Below are 23,545 nucleotides of genomic sequence, written 5' to 3'. Positions count from 1 at the left end.
AATGGTAAGGGTCGAAAAATATAAACATACAACAGCTTCCTGAGCTATCCATATTTGTCTTTAAATATTTTTTAAAGTTCTTCTGAAATATCAACAAATACCAAGCTTCATTCAGCATCTAAGAATTAGCAAGGTTAACATATATCCTGACCTGCTGGAATATGCAGTATATTGCATTACAATAGATTTAAGGGAAGTACACTGGAAAAGCTATCAAGATATTTTATTTATGATGTAAGACCAAACAAAAAAAAACCCAAATAAATACTATTGGATCCAATTATAAATAACTATAGGCTGCAATTTTATAGCCTATATTTTCAAAAGGGAAAGGAAGGGAAGTTGGAAAGGTTACTTCATGGCGAAATTAACATAATTTGGTTTATGTAATCCAAAATTTAAAAAAAAAAAAAAGGGAAGTTTCTTTTCTTTAGTCTGTTTCTATCATCAAAGTATACTAAAGTCATAAGGTTATGGATTAAGGAAAACTAGTTTCATATAACACTTCAACACAACTAAATTTAGCCTGCATCACACTTTAAAGTGAGAAGGTAAATAATGAGTGATAATGCAAAATAAAATGCTTTTCTTTCGGCTGTCTTTGCAGCTGAATCTTTAGCACAGTTTTAACATCCAAGAAGTGGTTGTCTGTAAACTAAGCAATGCAAGGAGGCAGAGCTGTGAGAACCTAACATCAGAAGACCCTAGAAAGCATTGTAAGAAGAGGAAAGGAGCAACACAAGTGGAATCTCAGGGGAGCCACTGTCCTAGATGCATAACTTTCCCCAGTACCCATATTAGATTAAAAAATTTAAAAAATAAGTAATGCTTGGCAGTAGCATACATAAGGCACTTGTGTTGACTGCATGTATTTGCATTGGTAAAACTGAAGTTTTAACAGCCAATTTTTTAGGAAACTTGTTAAACACTTTTTTTCGTAATAAGACTACAAATATTTTTGACTTGGCAAAGGAACTCAATGAATTAGTGATGATTCTCAAGTATTGCAGAGAGCTTTGACTGAACAGACAGCTCCGTGTGATTTAATAGCATTCTAAAAGGAAAAAGCTTTAGACACCACTAAAAAAGTATAGTATTAGCCTTCTGCAGAAACCCTTAGTTCTTCACAAGCTGCAAACCTCCAAGTTTGCAACAAGTCAACAGGATATGGGTGCTTCTGACACACGAAGAAATAACTGATAACAAGCCCATTCCTTTACCTCCTAATGGGTTAAGGCAAAGCAGGATTCTGGTGCCTTCCCTAGTGGGTCTTGCTGCTCCTCACCTATTTTCAAGGCATTATACCTGACCTGCCATTTCAGATCTACAGGCGGAAAAGAAACCTTGTGTTTGTTGCCAGAAATCATAAGTTTACAGCCTTCCTCACCTTGGTAATGTCTGTTCACCAAAAGCATCCCGTGGCTTTTCCCAGATGGGCTCTACTGTCTCCAGTCCCAAAGAGAGGCACCAGGCACTGCCTGTCACTCAGGGCTTGCACTACAGCGTACTGTCTCTTTTGATTTCTGTCTGGGCTGAAACCTCTAATTTGCTAAGGACAGTGTTTCTAGGCAGTCCCACAACCCAATTTTCCTCTATTGCCAGACAAATCAGGAATTTAGCGATAAGGAATCTGATTGTAAACAAGCCAGCTATATAAAAATTACAAGCATGAGAACCTTTATGGATTAAAAAAAAACAAGAAAGCTGAGACTAAAACAGAGTAATCACTACAGAAGGCTGACATCTGAAAGTTATGTGAAGCCAACTGCATTTTCATAGGACTAGTTAAGCAACAGTAACTAGGTGAGGATTAGTTGCATTTTCCACTGGTATCCTATTTGACTTAGAAAATTAAATTAGTGACTGAGACTCTGAAACATTTATCTTAAAAAAATATTGTAAAAGTCTTGTTCATGTAATACATTCTAGAAAGGAGAACAGTAAAATTTAGTCTATTAGCTCATAGTAGCCAATAAAGTTTTGTTCTTTGAGCCTGAAAAGCAAGGGGACAAATATACTACAAACACCTGGATGGCATTCCACTTCCATAAACAGGAACTAATTCCTATCTTAAAATTTAAGTCTAAAGCACATATAAAGGTATGGATGCTAACTCTGAAACAGAGTGCCTGTAGAAATCGCAGGCCGCATAGCTTCTCAGTCTTGCCTGAGAAAGCTGCCTGGGAAAACATGAGGAGGAATCAAAACAATCCTCAGAGACAGAAAACAGCCTTGCAGGTGCTGTTTGTCTGTTCCTTGTTTTCTTTGCAGGAGAAGGTCGGGGGGTGGTGTGCCGCACTGACCAATGATGGTGATGTAGTAGTTTGCTAACCAGTAAGAGTTTCCTTTCTGTACTTTCCACGTATCGGTCTATAAAAAAGACCTGAAGCAATAAACTGAGAGAAATTCTCCTGATTGACTCCTAGAGAGTCTGTGTCATCTCTTCCCAGCCATTCCTAATAGAGCGCCATAAAGGAATTTAATTTGGGATTATACTGAAATATACCAAATATAACTTGGGTTTCAGGGGAAATTAATTAAGTAATTATCTGTATGACACCAACAATCAGTATCTTAGCCACACAGAAGAATGTTTTCATTTTTGATATTCAGGAGACAGTCCACATTTTATTAAAGCTAAATAATGTTAACCAAACATTCTCAACAAGATCGCCTAGGCAAGATGATATGCAGAGGGAAAAAAATAATATTTATTTTATTTTTTTAAAGTGTTAATCCTGAGTAGTGTACTAGAAACACTGCTATTTTAAGTACTGACATAGAAATTTATACAGAGTAAAAGGGATTTCATAGTAATAGGGACAAAATAGGTCCTAAAGTAACAAGAGTGAAGTGTGGAAGAAGTAACCAGTAAAACTTTCAATATATATTCAGACACATAGCTGTTGTACCTCAAGGATAGGACTCCAGGTGAGAACTGATGAGCTCATGAATACCATCCCATTTCTTGAAACTGTTGCTGGAGAAGCATTATCAATATTATGAGGCTCAAATACTATTTTGCAATTTGGTGCCATAGGTATCCGATCACCGTTTGCTAGTGTTAGAGTTCTGTTGTCATCCAGGACAGAATTAAGGTTCTCAATCCAAATAGCATCAACTGGACCATCAAGAACTATCCAGATGTGGTCACCTATAATCCAAGATAAACAGATATAATAGATAAAAAGGTCTGTGGATGAAGTGATAGTTTCTTTCAAGGACCAGTTTCTTATATCTGCAGACAAATTTTTAATTAATTCTGAATTTGTGCACACAGCTACAGTCTCAGCTTTTAATACAATTACAATTTCCATCACTCGGTTCCAGCTGGGTACTTCATTTTGTCACCTATTGATAGTAATTATCCATTCTTCAATTTATAATGTGCCATCAGCATAAGTCACCAATTTTTAATACGCTGAAAGAGTTTTATGAATCCAGTCTCCAAGACAGTAATAAATCAGGTTTATTTCAAGTTACATAAAACAACTTTAAGAAGATAGTGACTACAAATTTATTTAAACACCATTCATTTGCTTCCAATGAGTTTTACAAATGTAGAGACATTAAATGAAAGGAACACTTGAAAAACTACTCTTTCAAATAGCATGCACACTGTCATAAGTATAAGAGGTCCATTTTGGGAAGATTCTAGTCATTTGTTCTGTCCTTAAATTTGATCCAGCTTCCTTTTAAATGTTTCCGTTGCTTTCTATTTACTAACAGGAATGTATTTTAAAGCCTTCCTCTGTTTCCTGTGAGGATCTGGGTCTGTCCTGCTTGCCTCACTTGGGCAACAGACCCTGGCTGGAAAGAGATCCCACCTTGGCTTCTGGCTGCCCACCCCTTAGGGAGCAGACAGCCTTGCGTGATGGCTCTTCAGCCAGAGATGGTCCAGCTGCCTTGAGTCAGTGCTTATTGCAGAGGCCTGGGTGGCTTGGAGCTTTGCTAGTGTTGAACCAAAGAGATATGAAATAGATGATAAACTTTTTATATGCGGAGGGTTTTTATAGCTACAGTTCAAGCATCTCAAGCATGAGATAGTCTGGAAACTGACACACAAAGAAATATTACAGAACACTTAGAGAGTAAATCTGAGGAAGTCATATGAGTGTGCTAATATATATTTCATCTTGAAGGAAAAGATAAAAAATTCAGTAGTTAGTGCTATGCTACATTCTCAAGAGTTTCTAGATTTTAAACAAGCCTACCAAAATTAAATTGAAAGCATTTTCTATTTTAAATGTATCTGTATTTCTGAAGACTAAGAATTTTTGTATGAAAATACTACAAGTGTTAGGATTTTCTTTCATTTTTTCTCTTAAGGCATAATGATACGATCACATACTAGTTTTCAGACAGAAAAAGGAAGAAACCATCTAGCATCAAACTATCAAGGCCATTCTTTTAGTTAATATAGCAGTCTAAGAATATATGTCAGCATCATTTTAGGCAGAAATTGACTGCCTAAATAGAATTATCTATTGCCATTTGAGATGGACTATGATATGTGCAGCGCTAGCTGGCATGACACAACTGACGAGATTTATTTCCTTTTAATATGGAGAACAGGTAAAAATCCTCACAGCACCAAAATTTTTACAGGATCCCACTGCCGGAGCAACTGACTTTTACCTTCCACTTTCCTTTGATATGAGGGCCTAATAAACAAAAGAGAGCATTAAGTAAATGCAGTATTTGTAGTGTTTGTTACACTACACTGTTTGATCACAAAGCATTTAGAATAGAGACTGTAAAAGGGACAGAAGTTCTTCCAGCAATTTCCCAACTCTTCCATGTAAGAAAAAAAAAAATCTGCTTTTGTGCTTTATAAAGTTTTCCTGAAGCTTGAGGTTTTTTCTTGTTTTATTTTGAATGGAAGTCTCTTTCATTATACCTGTATTGGGTCTGGCTGAGCTGGAGTTCCTTTCCCCACATCAAGGGGCTGGTAGTGGACAAAATCCTGGGAGATGACACAACCAGGCCAGCTGACCAAAATACGCAAAGGGATATTCCATACCGTATGACATCTGCTCAGATATAAAAGCTAGGGAAAGAAGGAGGGTGGAGTCATCTGCTGTTTACAAGTTTGGTTTCCAGAGTGACCTCTATGTGTGCTGATGCTCTGCTTCCTGGGAACATTGTTCCTGAACGTTGTTTTCTGATGGGAAGTAGAGAGCAAACCTTTTTTTCTCTTTGCTTATTCCCACACAAATTTTTGCTTTTACTTTAGTAAACTGCCTTCTCTCAACCTACAAGTTGTTTTCCATTTATCTTATCCCCCCTGTCCAGCTGGGCAAGGGGGTGGTAGTGCAACTTGATGGGCATCTGGAGTCCAGTCAAGGTCAACCCACCACAATACCTTTCTTTGCTCTTAAAGTTTTTCTCCAGAGCGTTGAAAATATTCCATCTGTCCAATCATTTGTTGCCACATCAAGGCGTCCAAACATCTGTGGAGCAGTTATAGCTTTAGGATTCATTCTCATTTCACGGTGTGGCTGTCCACAATCTATGAAGGCAGATCACCAGTTAGTTTTTACATTTCTTTTCAGCAGTAAGAGAACTTCGACAAATTCAAACTCATTACACCCAAATGTATGATTTAATATGCATTCGTAATTACAACAATGTGTGTATTTACTTGAAAAACTTTTCTTGCTATACAAAATTCATTAATTGGAGACATCAAAAAAAGTAGAATTAAATTCTGAAAGTTCTGAATATTTAATTCACATTTCATAGCTTCATTTGGAACAGAAAAGCAGCAAGATTAAATTTATTCAAAGTTTAATTCAATATTTTGAAGGCTTATCAAACAATAGAGCTTTAAAACATTTGGTTTGGATGTACATTTTTAAAACCCAATGAATAAATACCAGACAGATGATTATTTTTCCCTTCTGTGCACTTGCATACATCTTAGAATAAAGTATACAACATTGCCATATTCTTGTGAATTCTCTTAGACAGATAAATTCTATCTAGCCATACCATGATCATACAGCCTTTATTTTTTTATCTCATTAGCAATAGTTTAAAACCTACTATTCCAGACATCTTTAAAAAAAAAACAAGATTAAAATGTAATCAGGAGCCAGTAGCACGATGCTGAAAGAAAGAGATGAAAAATTACTTATTTTAAAATAATCAGATTTCATGAACATGTAACACAGAAGCCTGACAGATCATGTAGTTTAACATTTCATGAGGTTGTGTGTGAAGATCAGCTTTGTAAAAAATATTGAGGTGACTTTATCTTGGTGGTAGCTCACATCTTAACATTAGGAAAAAAGATAGGAAAACAGTGCAATGCAACTTTGTTCTTTCTGCTTTTTTTCCTAAATGAAACAGTAATTTCCACTGCAATGTAGAGCTTACAGTGTTTCTTGAGCACAGCACATTACTGCATGTATGAGAGACTTGCTGAACTATTTTTACAGAAATTATTCACTTCTGGAAAATCATATAAGCAACTTGTGAAGTAGGGTAACACAAGCTTACCTCAAAAGAGATGTTTTTCTCCTCAAGCTATGACCTTTTATTTTAATAAGATCAAGCAGACATTCTTCAACTAATATTTTTGTTTGGAAATACAGATGACAGAAAAACCACACACAGTCTTCAAGCCTCCAGCCAGGACACAAAATAAATACCCTTGAAGACTTTCTAAACCAGGAATTTATGGCTAAAACACCAGTTATTTTATATTGCAAAGACCCTGTCTTGTGCGTTGTGTTCAAAAAGATCTAAATATTTATAATTAGCAAAAGGTTTAAGCATCCCAGGAAAACCCAGGAGATGCTTTAATCACTTGTCTAACCTGCCTACCTAGACTGTATTTCTCTTTCTTAATCAATCTAGAATAAGAACTTTTGATAAAAGTATGATAATATGGAAAAAAAAGGACATGAAGCTTATGGCTTTGAATGTCAGACATTTTTAAGCTACTGGAATAATTAGTATCTCAACATACAAATTCATTCTTCCATTAATATATTCTCACAGTGAAGCAACTAAGGTTTTCAAAGAAACAATGGGGTTTGAAGTGTACAATGTTTAGTAACAATTTACAATAGAAGTATTAATATACCTGTCATTGCTCTCATTAAGGTGTGGATACAAGTAGTTTTTCCTGCACCACTAGGTCCTAGTGTCATCAATCCATGCCTTACTCTCTGGGTTTCAAAAAGCTGGATAACTTTCAGTTTCCAAGGAGGATGACAAACAAGGCCAGATTCCTCCACCTAAGAGAGAGTGACAGAAAACCAAATTACTATTATTTTAGAGCACAAAATATATTTTAATGCCTTTAGATATTGATAGGTAGGTAGGTAGGTAGGTAGGTAGTAGCTAGCTAGATAGATAGATAGACAGACATATATCATCAACAGATTACTTTTGTAAAGGCCTTGTCTATATTTAAAAAAATGTTGAAAAAATATATATTTGTTATTCAAATATGCATTCAGAAAAATAAGGTAAACCAGCCTCTATTTACATTATAATCAATCTATTAGATATACCTATAATATATCTATTATATATCTATACATTATATTCGGAAGTTGTCCCTTCTGAAGTATTACAAACAATTAATGAAAAATTAAATAAAAGATATGTAATTTTAAGTAAATATTTTATCTAATGAATATTCTAATTGTCAATACTTTAGACAAATATTAAACCCTGGGTCATGTAAAACAAGTTTATATACATGTGTTTTTCAAACTGGACTCCAGTAACCATGACTGAAGTAAACCACAGGACATTATAATCCCAACTCAGTGACCTCATGAAGAAGAAGCTTAATAATCATATGACAGTGGTAAAGATTTATGGAAAAACTTATGCTTCCTCTAAATAGTGAAATATAATATTGCCATCTGAATAGACTCCACAACAATGATTTTCTTAGGTGTCATATGACACCTAAGAAAACTTACAGTTATGCCACAGCATGATAGATCATGAGAAACATCACCTGTTTGTCAATGGCTGCTTCAAGTTCAGGATAGCCTGCTTTATCAAGCTGGATATCTGGAAACAGATCTTCAATTAGACTCAGAAATAAGGGTTCATCTTCATCAATCTAGTGAAAATCAGGGAAAACAAAAATCCACACAGATTAAAAACTGTTCTATTTATTTTATCAACTTTAAAACAAACAATCCCTGAGTTCTGAAGACCTGAAAAAATGCTTGAGAACATAAGGAACCATCTATAATAATCCTCTAAGGCACTAAACATCAGAAGGACATCACAGAAAGAGATAATATGATGCTTCTATCAGTCAAAATAAACCACTAACATGCAGACAGAATTTCTTATAGTAGATTGTAGCAATAACATTTAGAAAACTAGTTTAAATGTATTAAAACTAGTCTAGTTTATTTGGTGTAAAAAAAAAAAAAGATCATCATCACAGATATCACAGTAACAGAAGAGGGCTGTTAGTTATTTAGACAGGTGAGATGATACTCATTACTATCAATAACAGATTCTTTCAAAAGAGTGACTAAATACGTAAGCACAAATTTTCTAAAGAAGTTACTGCATAGACATCTATTTTGTCACTTACTTCAAAAGGTAGCAGGGAAAATACGGATAACAAATTCTGAACAATTCAAAGTTTAACCCATATAAGAAGCCAAGCAACAGCCAGCTCACTCTCTCCTCAACCCCAAACAGGATATTGATATAAACCAGAAATTTATCTCTATTCCAGTCAAAATGTTCCACTCAGAGAACGAAACATTCCAAGCTAGCTTCAGTGTAGAGGTCACATACAATCTTCTAGTCATCATTAGCTCCAAAGTATGGTTTAAATTATTTATCAGGCCCTCAGAACTTACTAGCTTAGACAGGTTCATATCTCTCAGCACACGCATGACAATGGTAGATTCAGTATCTGTGGGATTTGCTCTTTTTGCTGCTCCAAGTGTACGCAACACAGACAATATATTCCGCAAGCCAAAATCATAATGCACCTAGAAGATATGTGAAGTTTGGGGAAATTTTCCCCGAGTTAATAGGGATGAAACAGCTCTTATTTACTATTTAAGAAATGGATGTATATGTAGGAGAAGTGGTACATGTGTTTCAAATGCCTCCAAACATCCACAACTATTCTTTGGCTGTATGACTATGGGCAACTTCACTTTCCAAATCTGTCACATCTATTAAAATCTAAGGTGTGACAGAAAAGAAAAAGTAATTCAAAAAATTGAATCAAGACAGTGTTCCCAAGGACTATTGAGAAATACTTTATCAGTATTATTTTGATTCTCTGTGGCCTTTGGAAACTGAGAAACAAGCACAGACAGCACAAACCAAATGTCTCTCAACCCAATCTGTAAGACCAGAAAAGGCTTTAAAGCCTTTATTTGTCTCAGCCATCACCATTCATTAAAGCTAAATCTTAGTAATAAGTGGGGTTCTGAATGAAAGCCCCATTGTTGCACCAACAACCTGCAGCAGGGGTTAATCTTCCAGGACAGCAGAGAGCTGCATTACTACACTGCAAGTGTCTCAGCTTACTTAGTGAACATGAACCTTTCTTTATTCTTCACATGAATATTTTGTGACTTCACAGATAGGTTTTTTCCTAAAATAATCAGGTTGCATCATATGAATATATTCACCTGCTTTGACAGTTGTTCTTCACACAGCTTGTACAGTGTAAAGAATTTCCTTGCCAACGCAACATTAGCAATGAAACCACAGCTAGCCAATTTAACACGAATTATGATTTGACGATCAGGAACCATCATAGCCACCGAACGGAAATTGATCTTCAAATTTTCAGGAAGTTCTTGCCGTCCAGCATATCCTGGATTCTGGAGAGGAAAAACAGGTGTTGAAGTTGAGTGTACCTTGCACAAGCAGAAGAATCAGCAAAGGAATATGCCTTCTTGGTAGCTAAAAATAATTTGCTGGCTTTAAGTCACATGTCAAAATTAACTGCCATGCAGACTTACCACCATATCTCTACAGAATTTTTGCCTCTTTTATATCCACGAGATATGAAAAGTGTTCCACCTAAGCATTTCAAATTTGAGTTCGTCTTATAGGTCCTATTTTTACTGGCTACTCCTACCTATATCTCTATGGCAATTTTTCTGTAATTGTAGCAAAAAGCATACTTTGTCATGTAGAAGCAATCTGAAGTTGAGATAACTTGTATTTATGCTGCTGCCTGCATTCGTTAGTTTCATGTGCTTGATGTTCTTGAAACAAGACCCTTTAAACCATGTTTGCAGCAATGCTCAATATTTTCAAACTATCAGGTTTAGTTCTAAGAACTGAATGATGTAAAAGTTAGCAAGTACACTTAACATACCAAGTTAGACTCGATTATTGTACAATCATCATTGGTTTTAAACTTACTGAATACTTACCATAGTAAGAAAGATGCCAAATTCTGGGTTCATTTCTACATTGTCTCCATCAGTAAAAATAAATCTTTTTTTATGTTTCTTCTTACATGTCAACACAATTGCTATTTGCTGTGCAGCAACTGATAGCACTGGTAAATCAATACGATTGAATTCATCAAAGCAACCCCAGGAGCCAGACTGAGCAAGACCTTCAAAGAAAAAAGCAACTAAGCATATGACTGTTATGTTTTTAACCCTTTTTTGGTGCAATTCACAAGCCAAAAATTAAGTTAATCTACCTCGGCGGAGGAGGGGGAATGTTTGTCTTTGAGGGCTGGGAAAGGAACAAAGAGAATTTCAATTCCTTTTCAAGTAAGAAAGTACAAGTTCACAAAGTCCTTAAGATTTTCTAGGATACAATGTTCTTTGAATTCTTCTCCTTTCCTTACATCTTGAATGTTTTCCTGTCCCTCTTTATCCCCCAAGAAAAATTCCTGCAGTAATTCTATGAAAATGTGGCAGGTTGTCAATAGCTTATTGCACATATTAAAATGAACAATACAGTTGCGTAAAGAAGCTGGAGGCCAGTCTATGCCAGAGCTGGATATTTTTCCTTGGATTTTTTTGGGGAAAAAAAACAAAATCATAGATACAGTCACCTGCAACAATACAGTAGTCAAGAACCTCCATTTGATCTCTCGTATGACATCTGCCATGACTGCCAGGTATCAATTTCAGATGCCTAAAAAATGTCATCTGCACCTAACTTCAGTGAGCTCTGCCAATTGTATTTAACATATATAGCACTACCCATGCATTTCTGATAGAAACTTCAATATTTGAACGAGACGAAATACTGAAATCAAAATTCAGCATGTCCCACCAGTTTAGCAATACATTTCACAGCATTTTCTCTTCATAGCAGCATTTCTTCTTGTGACTTTAAGTAATTTTAAGTGACTTTATCTATCCTTTAATAAACTGTGTCATGTTTTCAGACATTTCTATTTCCTGAAGACAGTATTTTATACACATAACAAGATATTAATTACTTGCATTTATTAAAAGGCTGAAACCACCTCCTGGTTATGCGTATTGTTTCATAGAGATGCCATCATTTGAAACTTTCATGTAGTTCATAAAATCATATAATCTCAGAATATAAACGACTGACTTATAAAGGGCTTATAAAGGACTTATAAAGGACTCATGAGGATCAACAAGTAGAACTTCTGACTCTATGGAGGTGTATCTAAAAGTTAAACCATACATAAATATATATATATATATATATATGTATGTATGTATGTATGTATGTATGTGTATATGTGTATATATATATATAGATATATATATATATATATGTATATATATAAGATAGTTATTTGCGAGACCAAATTGAACACTGAGCACTGTTTGGACACTAACAGGCTTGAGACCCCAATGACTTCCTTGGCAAGTTTGTTCCAGTGCTTCCATACTCTCAATGAATATCTAGCTTGAATTTCATCCACGGCAGCTTCAAGCCAGTCCCCCATGTCCTGTTCCCAGAGAGATCAGCACCTCCATTTCCACTTTCCCTCATTAGGAAGTTATAAACATCAATGAGAGCACCCCTTATTCTCCCTTTCTCCAAGCAAAACAAACATGGTTGATTCAGCTGTTTCTCTTAAGTCATGTCCTCTAGCTCTTTCACCATCTTTTTTTTACTCTCATTTGGATACCTTCCAATGGCTTCTTATGCTATTTTATACTATTAAATTGTTGACTCCAGAAATGCAAAGAGTACTTGAGATTAGGCCACTCCAAAGCTGAGTATAGTGGAACTATCACTTTCTCATCCCAGTTAGTTCTACTGTGCTTTGTGCACCCCAGAAAACAGAAAACTGTTTGGCCAACAGATTACCTTTGGTCTGCATCTTACCTTTGAAGATCCTCCCAAGTCCTCGGAAATCCATCTGGTCTGAACAGTTGAAGACCACTACATATTTTCCAAGGCATCGTCCCATATCTTTCACAGTTTCAGTTTTTCCAGTTCCTGCAGGTCCCACAGGTGCTCCACCCATGTTCATGCCCAAAGCTTGAGCCAAAGTGATATAACATCTAAAAGGCAACAATCAATCAGGCTGCAGCAGGCAGTCTTTCTGTATAGTGCCAGAGGAACTTACACAAGGTCTGATTTAAGGAGAAAAGGGGAAAAGGGAAGTGCTGAAATTATATTCCACTAGTTAAAATTTGGATCAGTAAGGACAAAATCCCTTCACTTGATCTCTGACACAGGGAATATTAAGGCTCATTTCATCACACATGAAGTGAAAGAACAGATAATCCTCAATTATCAGTGAACTGAATGATCACAAGAAGGGAAGAAAGAAGATACAGAGGTTCTGCCTAATCTTAGTTTGAATAGCTTGGATACTGAGTTATTTTATCTGGAGTACTTTTGAAATACATTATACCATGAAGTACAATAATGGAAGACATCTAATCATTCCTTTCTTATCCATCTTTAAAATTCGATTACACAGTGCATCCCATTTTCATAAAAGAAACATCTATGCATAATGCAACAAAACACCAGCTAATAATTATACATCAAGACTAGCTCTAGGGTTTTTTTTGGATGGAATAGTTAAAAAAAAAACAAAGAAAGCAAAAGGAAACTAACAATGTCCTTATTTCACCAATGATAGATTATAAAGCATTCTTCATGCTATTTGAGTTAGACAGGTAGATCTCTCTGTTAATAGGATTACAAGTCTTCCAATATACTTTAGGATCAAAGACCTCCAGACTACTGCAGCTAAATAAAAATTGTTGCTCCTGTCTGTTCCTCCTTAGCTCTTTTCATTAGCTTGTTTGTAAACACCTACTTTTGTCCTGTATCTCTACATATTTTATCTGTTGGCTATATCAGATCCTCAGGTATGTTGGCTTCACCTACATAGGTATGAAGGTCAAATACATCATGTATGTGGGGACCAATGCAAGCGTGTGACAGAAAACAAGTTGGAAATTATTCACATTATAGGGCACAGAAACAAAAATATTGAAGCATTTCATATGAAATTACTGACTTTGACAAGACCATGAAGGATAAACTCTGTAGAGATCAATGCCACATCCAACAGGAATGACTAAATTGCTCTTGTAAAAGCTGAGGTTTGGTAGAAAAGAGTAAAGGAATAAAATTAGTCTTTTTCACCTGTCTGTAAGAGGTGTTATGACAAGCCTGTCAGTACAGCCCAAGAATTCATTCTGGTATGTGAAGCTCACATCAGTCATCTTAATCACCATTTTATCAGAGTCTTCATTAAAATAAAATCTACATTGTTTCAGCCACTCAAAGTCTGTAGGGCTCTTGATATGCATGCAGCACTAAGAAGAGAAGGAAGACAAAGCTGTGGAATTTATGGTTAACATTTACTTTCACATTTATATTATGGTATCTAAGTAGTACATGCAAAGGCAGCACTGCAAGCATAATGAAAGGCATAAAGTTAGTAACAAAAGAATAGTGGAGAGCCTATCTGGATATTTACCACAAAAATTACTAATGTATTATTGATTAATCACATACTTAGGCAGAGGAACTTCAAGGTTTAGACAAGTGTGTCAAAATTCTAAATACAGATTAATAGTCCATAATCCTCAAACAAGAGTCATTTCAGTTTAACCTTAAAATTGCCATTCCTTTTAGTCCTCTCTACCACTTTAGTTTTACATTAGTTGGAAGTACATCATGTGATATTGATTTTATAAACTGCTATAAGAATTGTATGAAACAACATGGGTATTGGGTAAAAAGATATTTCAAGGCAGTGTCATGGTATTGATACTACCTAAGGAATTCAACAGAGCTGAAAATAAGTCACAGTTGCTGTATTGAATATTAAAACAGGATTTTAAAAAATATCAATCAGTTTGTATCTAAAAATTACACTTCACATAAAATGATTATAACTAGAAACAAATGATTCTACAAAAAAAAAAATTAAAATATAAATGCCTTCCTATCAATAATGGGCCAAAACTCAATTCTTTTCTTGATAGCCTAGTTTAAGAACCAGTTCCAGGACATCTTATGATATAAGATATCATAAGATATCATCTATGATAGTATATGATAGTTAGGCATTTAAGGAAAAAAGTAAAAAAACACAGAAGAGAAGGCTTTGAGAAAAAGGCTAACTGGGGGGGGAGAGGGGTGTTTCTGCTTGAGACCAGCCAATAACTGGCCATTTCTGAGAACTGACAGTGGTTTTGACCATTGAAATGTGAGATGAATCCTGTGACTACCACCTTTTAAACCTAAGCCCGGGAGGCTCGGTCTCTTCTTTTAGTTTCCGGCTGTGAAAGGTAACAGAGCTCCGGCTGGCCCCGCTCCCCCCACAGCCTTGTCCGGCCTGGGGAGAGGGGGCTGAGCCGGACTCCAGCAGCTCCCGGGCAGGGGGAGGGATGGAGATTGTGAAGTGACAGGAGTCCCTTCCCAGAAGGGCTGAGCCCCCTCGGGAAGCCCCCCAAGCCCTGTACAGCAGTGCTGCCAAGCCAGGCCAGTCCCTGGCTCGACTGGAATTCTGCCACTGCTGGGTTTCACCAGAGACTGCCAAGTAGGAGGAGGGAAGCCATCGGCCAGTGGTGTGCTGCCTCTGAGGGCTAGCCTGGCTGCTGAGATGCTGGCCCCCATCCCCCAGGGCAGCCACTGAAAATTTTCCATCACAGACAGCTCCAGCCACTGGCCGAGCAGAGATCACGGGACCATCCACAAGGCCTGGGCAAGATTTTAACTCTTTCACTACCCAGATGAGACCTGCAAATTAATCCTTTTTCAGAGAGAAGAAAGCGAAAGTGATCAACATTTAGAGAGACAACATAAACTATCAGAGTTAGTGAAAGAAAGAATTAAGCTTCAGATGGGAAGAGAATAAGGAGATGCCTGAATAAGCTGAAATATTTTTTTTTTTGTTGAAGCTATAGAAATGAACAACAATATTCTGAAAAACTCCTTTAATTCAAGAAAGAGTATTTTGGGGAAAATTAAATATTTCAAAGTGCAATCTAAGCAAAGGTAATCCATTGATGAAGCTGAGCAGATGGTCAAGCAGTCGTGATCTCATAAGATGCTGGAAACAGAGAAAGAGAAGTGAGAGCTGATAGAGATATTTGGCCCCCAAGAAAAAACAAGAAAACCTCTGTTCCCAGAGATGATCACAGAAACAGATGAAAAGAACCTTTGCCTTTGAATAACTCATCCTTAAAATGACACCCCTTGAGTTCATGGCCCATGAACACACCTCAGGGTGGTGTGAAATGGGAGGAAAGCTTGATGGCAGAGTTCTCCAGGCACCTGGCATCAGAGAAATGAAGTAATGAGAAAAGTGTTTTTTTTCTTGTGGAGAACTCTCCACAGAATGACAAAAGAAGACTCCTTTTCTCTACAAAGACTAATGAAAAGACTATTGCGAAGTTGAGACTGCTTTAACCACCAGGTTGTCTCTGCCATCAGCTGGACAAGGGAATAGTTGGGTGGTGGGGAAGAAAGGTTTCTTGATGTTTTATTCTGGTTTCTTTTTCTTGTAGTTTTGTTAATAAACTTTGTTTATTCTTTTTAAATTTTAAGCCTGTTTTGCCCTTCTCCTAATCCATATTTCACAGCAAGAGATGAGTAAGTTTTCTGGTGATTTTTTAGCCAGTGCTTTAAAACCATCACAAGGTAACCAACAAGGTAAAAGCTAGCTTTACATTTGATTAAGCTAAATGCTTTCATTTTGCTTATTCTAGCATCCTGTGTCAGCATGAGAAGGTGTAAAGAGAATAAAGAAATCCTTAAGTAATAATTAGGTATGTTATTGAAACTAGAACAGAGAGGATTTCATCTTCAAACATTTTACTGTACTGCAATTCTATATTTTATTTACTTGTAGAAATTCATAATGCAGTCCAGAATAAGGACAATTACTTGCAACAAAATGTGTGAGGAAAAAGAAGTCCTTAACTGATCATGCAACAGAGGCATTTAACTTTAGTGGGCAACATAAAACATTACGAAATTCTGCTACTGCTTGGGGTGAGGAAAACAGACTGAATTACTTAAAATGAAACTAAGAAGACATGACTGAAGCAACATCAACATTTTTATAATATTCCATATACATGGACACATAGTCATTACAATCATGAAATTAAATGTTTATCTTATAAGGTAGGAGTGCATAGGTATCATAATATTTTCTTATCATTTCACATTGTTTTATGTGGAAAATCCCTCATAATTAATTGGTAATTTTTTAATACTTACAAGACCATCAAAAATGTCCCTCTGATGGACATGAATAGTGATTAATGTCTCGTATTTAACTCGCTCAACTGGACTAAGATCTTTTGTTGTCATATCTATCAGCATGTTCAGAAGATCCAAGAAAAACTGATTTGTCTTGCGCATAACTTTTTTATCCTGCTTGGCAAGAGTCAAAGCTGCTTCTGAATCTCTTGTCCAAATCATTTGGATCCCCAATAACCCGACCTTAGGAAACACAGAAGTATATACTTCATAATCTTTTCTCTTTCACCTAAAATGTACATTCACAGACACAGCAAAACTGAAGAACTTGTTTGTTCTCCTACTATATGTATAAAATTACTTTCCATGCATTCATAGAGGTCATGTTTTGTGTGTCCAAAGTGCATTCATAAATGCATAGTTAAGCCTTTACTTCAGTCTTGTAGATACTGCCTACAGTGCATTGCTTATACAACTGCTCAATATAATTTACAATATATATAAAAATACTGTATGTAACAAATATATTTTATATAAATAATATAAAGTATGTATAAATAACCATTGAATAACTAGTGGTTCAATTTGAATTTCTCTAGTAATTCACAAAGTCTTTATTCCAATTCCAGCAATATTCCTGATCACAAATGAAGCTTCTACTAAAAAAAATAATTTTTCCTCAACACTACCCTCAGTTTCAAATCTTTAGCAATACATAGCACTATCCTGAATATATGAACAAACACACAATTTTACTACTGTTCCTCCAGTAGTCAATTATTAAGCTTATAAAGAAATAGTGTAAACTTCATCACATTAATTTATTGCAATCAGCATCCTTTTTAAATAGGAGCTTTGAGGTAAATTACCTTCTTTTGGTTTCAGCTATGTGAAGCTGAAACTTAAAAGATTGAGATGATTCAAATAAAATTGAATGCTAGTTTTGTATTTAACACTGGCTGCAACTTCAAATGCAAAGACAAGAAAAGAAACTGATACATATCTGTGAATAATTCTTCATACATTTAACAATGATATTACCTGGGCTGGGTAAGTAGAAAGAAATTCAGTAATCTGGAAACTCGTTTCCTGGATGTCCATAGCTGCTTGGCGAATAACTTGATGTAGTGATAGCTGGGCTTCCTTCAACAGGGAGCTGAGCCAAACTTCCACATTACCTTCAGCCATTACAGGCCTAGTCAGCTCTACAGTCTCACCCTCTCGTGAACTAATTGACAATATACGATCATATATCTAATAAAAGAAAAAAAATCTTGTGTTTATAGATATGTTATCTGTCCTTACAATAATTCATATTTTTCTGCAATCACTCCATTAAACTGAGTTAAGTCACTAATAAATTATATCAACTTGTTCAATGAAATGTAAAGACTATTAAATCATTACTTTGCTAGGCAGAAAGGCTTTGAACAAAACACTGTCATGAACAAGGAGACAAACCAGAATATATTGACAATTCCTGGATCTCACTAAAGTTTCAGTGGCAATCCTGTGACACATGCTCTAGGATGACCCTGCTTGAGCAGGATGACCAGATAGGCCCACTGTAGTCCCTTCCAACCTGACCCATTCTTTGAGTCTGTGACAACATCCGCTTTCCAGTCACAATAAAGGAAACTTTCCCCCATTACTGGTGGGTTAACAGCCTACCAAATTTACAGCCTTAGAATCAAAAATAATGAGAACAGGAAAGTCAAGGAACATGGACAATCAAAGGAATTTCAAAAGCATGGGAAGGTAATTGGCTTCTAGGAAATGCATACATAAGGAAAAAATGTTGCTATCTGTTCTTATAAAAGGCATAAGAAAAGTGCTCTTCAAACACTGTCTGAAGGCAGCATAAGGACAGCTCAGAAACAGGAGAGACAGTAGATACACTTTTTCTTACAATCAAAAAATGAATGGAAAAATACAAATACCGTCAATGAAAATAAATAAATAAGGTCATAAAGACTCAAAAGCTTATTTGAGAGGAAGCCACAGAAAAAAGTGCAGCATATGGGTGGATTTTTCTGAAATATAAGCACTGGTGCAAATATTTGTTTTGCCATTCTACATGAAGTTTTAGTATGTTGATGCCTTAAGTTTTAGCTTTCATATTTTCCAGATTCTGTACTGCCTTAGTGTGTGACTCTGAACTTCATATAAAGTGTTAGGAAGTTCTCTTCACAGGGTAGTTAGACAAAACAATCCTGTTCCAGCCTGAGAACCAAGAACACCATTGCAGCTTCAGGCCCGTAAAGGTATAAACAACTGTGAATTAAGAAGAATCTGGGAGGATGGGACTTCATAACCTGAAGCTGTAATTGGACAATAAACCTCAATATGTAAATGGACCAAAACTTACAAAACTTATAAAACTTGAAAACTTAAAAAAAGTCCATCTTGCATCCATCTGGGGTAGAGCCATGGCCAGCCAGGCTTTTGTACTGCCCGAGGTGTATCCTTTGAAGGCCTTTTAATAAATACCAACTTTATTCCTTTAACTCTGTTCAGCATCTGTTCCAGGTAGCCTCTTAAGGCATCAGCCTCATAAATGAGGATACAAAACAAGTCTTTAATAAAGAAAGCCTACTCAACATCAAATAGTTGGTGAATAAGGTAAAACAGTAGAATGTCTTATGCAACCAAGTAGCTCTCTAAATTAGCAGGAATCACACATGGTTAATGTGAAGGAATGTAAAGCTGAAGTGAGAGCAGTACATACCTTTTCATGGAACCTGACAGTTTTAATGTTGTCAAACACATTCAGCAGATGTGCCTGTATATTGTGAGAGTTGGATGCCTGGCCAAGAATTTCTAAGAGAGCAGGATCTGACACAAAGAAGAATCGTGGAAATAGGAGGCGCTTTTTTTCCAGATACCTGCATTTTTAAAAAATTGGTAGAGAAGGTGGGAGGGGGTAGATGGTAAGTGATTTGGGTTAATTTATACATCCTTTCCACTTTAAAAGTGGTATTTCTCACAATTTATTATACAATTTTAGCTGTAGCAATGACAATTTTTATCCATTATACATTCATGTTAAGCATCTGCTTTAAAAGCTACTGTCTTAGTATCAGAAATCATTTCATGAAAAGCTTTTATTATTTGCTACAATCTAAACAACAATTAAAAGGAAATAAACTAAACTGAAATAAAATATTTTTTACATTAACTCTTTTACTTGCTATTTACATCTAACAAGCTGAATGTCTCCCAGATCTGTGAAAAGGGTGGATGGGATACACAAATCTAGACTGCCTTCTGGATTGAAACTAGGCTGAAATCAGCTTTGGTTCCAACAGAGATAGACATTGAGTGACACCAGAGTTAGCCACAAATCAAATACTTATCCATGAATTGGCAGAAATTTCTTTGGAGGTGTTGCATTATCCTGCTAACTTGTTTGCTCAGTTCAGCTGAATTCATAGTGGAATAAGAACATGATCTTTTCAAAGATCATGGGACAGTACTTGAGCAATTTCTCTTTCCCTAGTTACACAATGCACAACCATCTGGCCAAGAATATGGTCTCACAGTAATCTTACCCTGTGAGCGATTTCTGACAGATTTCAAGCTGTTCCAGTAAATGTGGCAATAACTGTCCCATTATTTCGTCTCCAACACAACACTGAATAACATTGGGTGTTTCATGAGCTCGGGTCATGATCCTTACCCAGGATTTATCAATGTTAGAGAAACGCTTTGCTTCCTGTTGAAACATGACAATGAATGTGGAATGGAAGAAATGGAGAAAGAGAAATGAGGGAGAAGGCACCTGCTTCCAGAACCAGCACCCAGTAATCTCAACAGCAATCTTCTTACTAGTAATCACATGCCTTCTAGAAATTTTTCATCTTAGGCACATTTCTTTCTGCTTACACAATAAATTACACAAATTTTATACTTGGCTGTCAAGCCTACTATGTACTTTCTCTTACACTTCTAGAGAAAAAGACAGAAAATTCATTATAAATGATTTTAAGCTTCAAATTTGGAGATTTTTTTTCTAAAACTGAAGTTCATTTTTAATTTAAAAAGCCATGCAGGTAAGTTTATGATAAGGATTCCTAGGTACTACTATGTTAGTGGCAGGTACTACTAGACAAGGCTACTGCTAGGCACAGTATTTAAATACATATTAATTAGCAGGTTTACAATCTAGGAATCAAAAGATCAAACAGATCACATGATTTTATTATTCTTTCTCACACCATGCCTTCCATTGACACTGCTTACCTAATTTCCTAGCAAGACCAGTTTTGTTAAATACTAGAAGAAATTAAGTTTATTTTACTGCATCAGTTATGACATCACAGTTAAATTTTATTCTTAAAATGTTGATAAGCAAACTAAAAAAAGGCATGTCTAGAAACCTTTGGAAGCTGCCTTGCTATATCACCACCAATAAAAACAGCTTCTAAATAAATCCACAAGTTCTGCACAGTCAGCCAGTCCTCAATTATATCTGTTGTGTTGGAAAGATAGTGCACCCATTTCTGAATCTGTGTCTTGAATGGTGTGTTGTATCTACAATAAAAAAATAAATAAATAAATAAATAAGAGGCATTTCATTATTTCAAGAAGAAAACAAGAAGACTCTTGAAAAGTAGCATTTAAGTCACGGGATGAGGACTCATTTTTATGCTTAGAGTTTTTCAAGTGGAAGTATAAAAACTTAATTCAGCTCGTTGGCAGCTCTAAATCCAATCAGCTCCAGCTTGCTGCTGTGTACACAAGGTGCGTAGCACATCTCTGATCCAAGAGAAGTAGGATGGGAACAAGGCTTCAATTTCACTCTAAGGTAAAGGAACTACTCTCTTGAAAGCTGTAAATTCACAGAATTCCTACACTCTCCTAAACTCCTGCTTTTGAGCCTGATGATCAGGTTCTGTGTTCTTTATTTTATCTGTGTCTTTTAGCATGTGAAACCAGAAAAACTGGAGCTCACTTTAACTGGGATTTTCAGTACCTTTGGCACGAGACAATGACCTATCACAGGGGCAGAGTAGCAGTGTCTGTAATGCCCGTAATATGACTGCCATAGGATGCACTGTTCCCACAGTTATGTCCCCACTTTCTTGCATCAATGAAAACTTTCCAGCTGTTTATTCAGGCAATCTGAGCTGCATCTACATGTTTTCCAAAGAACTTATTGGGGAGATACACTAGATACAATAAGAACTAGCCCATTAAAAATTCAAGGTCCAGCAAGCTCTTAGTTTTTATCTAGATGTTTATTTATTTTCTTTTCTGTGATAGATCCGTTTGCTAAAACAAAGCCTTTTGCTAATATTTTTCTCTCTCCCCCCCATTCCCTCCCTCCCTTTCCTGTTACCTGTTACTCATGAGTGAACCAAGAATCATCAGGCTGTCCTCCAAGGTAGCAATTGTTTCTGATGTGCTGTCCCCTCTTAAAAGAAGTTCCCCACGAGTTTTAAAATTTGCAAAGATAAACATCTTGTTATCCCATTCAGCTATCACTTGTTTTAACTTCTGCTCAATGTCTCTCTCCTTCACAGCACTTATGCAGATATCCTTTTAAATAAACAGGATGTCAAAACAATTAATCCTTTAAGTCCCTGGTATACGAATCTAGCTCTTATTTCCTTTAACACTAGGTAACATTAGGCTCATGAGCAACTATTTAATGGAAAGGTCAGATATACAAACAACATAGCTAATAATCTGTATACCACATCACAATTTAATCAACTCTGGGGGAAATAAAATAAAAACATAGTGATTACTTTTCATATGTTTAATGTCACAAAGCAAGGTATCCTCACAAATTAGCTCCTGGGCCAAATGGCATGATTTCAAAAAATAGAAGTTGACACCACAATATATTTGTGTCATTATTTTATACAAAAACTTGAAGTGATAGTCCATTTCTCTATTCTTTCTACAGAAATGTTTTGATTTCCTTCTTGCTACTGTTACTCCTACATTATTGTTGAGGGTAGATTGTTGGTTTCATGTATCCATATTTCTTCCTTCACCATACCTCTATTTCCTCTTTATATCTTAATAGTGGAACTTCCATTAAATTCCTCAGTTTGAGTGTTTCACTCTCCATGTCAAATCTGTGTTCAGTGAGACCCATAATCTGCTTCCAGTGTCGAGGCATCATTGCTTTACTTGACATGTGCTCAAGCAATGGGCAACATTCACTGAAGTCCTCTATGGTCTTCTTTAGGTCAAGAAAAGGCTGCCATTCCTTTACAGCACGAGGGAGCTTATGGCACCTACATTGAGATAAAGCAAGCTTTTTCAAAAGGTTTCTATTATTCTTCCTTTAAAACCACAGTATATTTTTTTAACAGCAGAACACACACCTTACAAATTCAAGTTACCTGTAATATGGAGCTTCTGTATGTGCTTCCCCATGTGAGAAAATTTGTTTCTGGTCTATTTCAATGACTGATAGCTGGGTAGGCACCTACAGCCTCCCCTTAAGGAGTGTAGCTGCATAGTTTTAATAACTTTCTGCAAGCTATCTTCAAAACCATTTGAAATGTTCTATCTACATCTTGATTTCATCTTTCAGTGAGACTGATGGTATGCACTGTTCTGAGCTCTAGAAAAACCCTGTTCTTCAAGGATTAGTTCTTTAAATTTTTGGATTCCTGGTTTGATGAAAAGTTCGTCTTCTATGCATGCACTATAACCCATTTTGTAGAAAAAACATTCAGCAATTCAAAAAAACCTGCCTTTGACATCTAGCATAAATCTGTCTCTCATGAACAACAATACTACAACAAAAAGATGAAACTTTCCTTCATGAAGAAAATAAATAACAATTTGAACATATATTCCAAACTTACTAAAAAAGATAGCAAAGAATCTGTCTAAGGAACAATAATGCTCAACATTTAGAATT

At 36.0% G+C, this 23,545-nt stretch overlaps 1 protein-coding gene across 1 annotated transcript in view; it reads right to left on the bottom strand.

Moving 5' to 3' along the window:
• The window catches only part of DNAH5 (dynein axonemal heavy chain 5), a 119,374-nt gene that overhangs the window by 52,529 nt on the left and 43,300 nt on the right, over window positions 1-23,545 (bottom strand). Inside the window, 16 exon segments of the mRNA XM_058831887.1 lie at window positions 2,913-3,154; window positions 5,366-5,512; window positions 7,094-7,247; window positions 7,985-8,092; window positions 8,856-8,990; window positions 9,645-9,839; window positions 10,401-10,588; window positions 12,304-12,482; window positions 13,585-13,757; window positions 16,678-16,902; window positions 17,701-17,913; window positions 19,388-19,544; window positions 20,211-20,374; window positions 21,039-21,192; window positions 22,001-22,200; window positions 22,670-22,910. Coding sequence (XP_058687870.1) covers window positions 2,913-3,154; window positions 5,366-5,512; window positions 7,094-7,247; window positions 7,985-8,092; window positions 8,856-8,990; window positions 9,645-9,839; window positions 10,401-10,588; window positions 12,304-12,482; window positions 13,585-13,757; window positions 16,678-16,902; window positions 17,701-17,913; window positions 19,388-19,544; window positions 20,211-20,374; window positions 21,039-21,192; window positions 22,001-22,200; window positions 22,670-22,910 — 2,875 coding nt within the window.

Source organism: Poecile atricapillus, chromosome 2 (assembly GCF_030490865.1).
Source record: "Poecile atricapillus isolate bPoeAtr1 chromosome 2, bPoeAtr1.hap1, whole genome shotgun sequence".
Taxonomy (NCBI): Eukaryota; Metazoa; Chordata; class Aves; order Passeriformes; family Paridae; genus Poecile; species Poecile atricapillus.
This window is presented reverse-complemented; position numbering and strand designations above follow the sequence as displayed.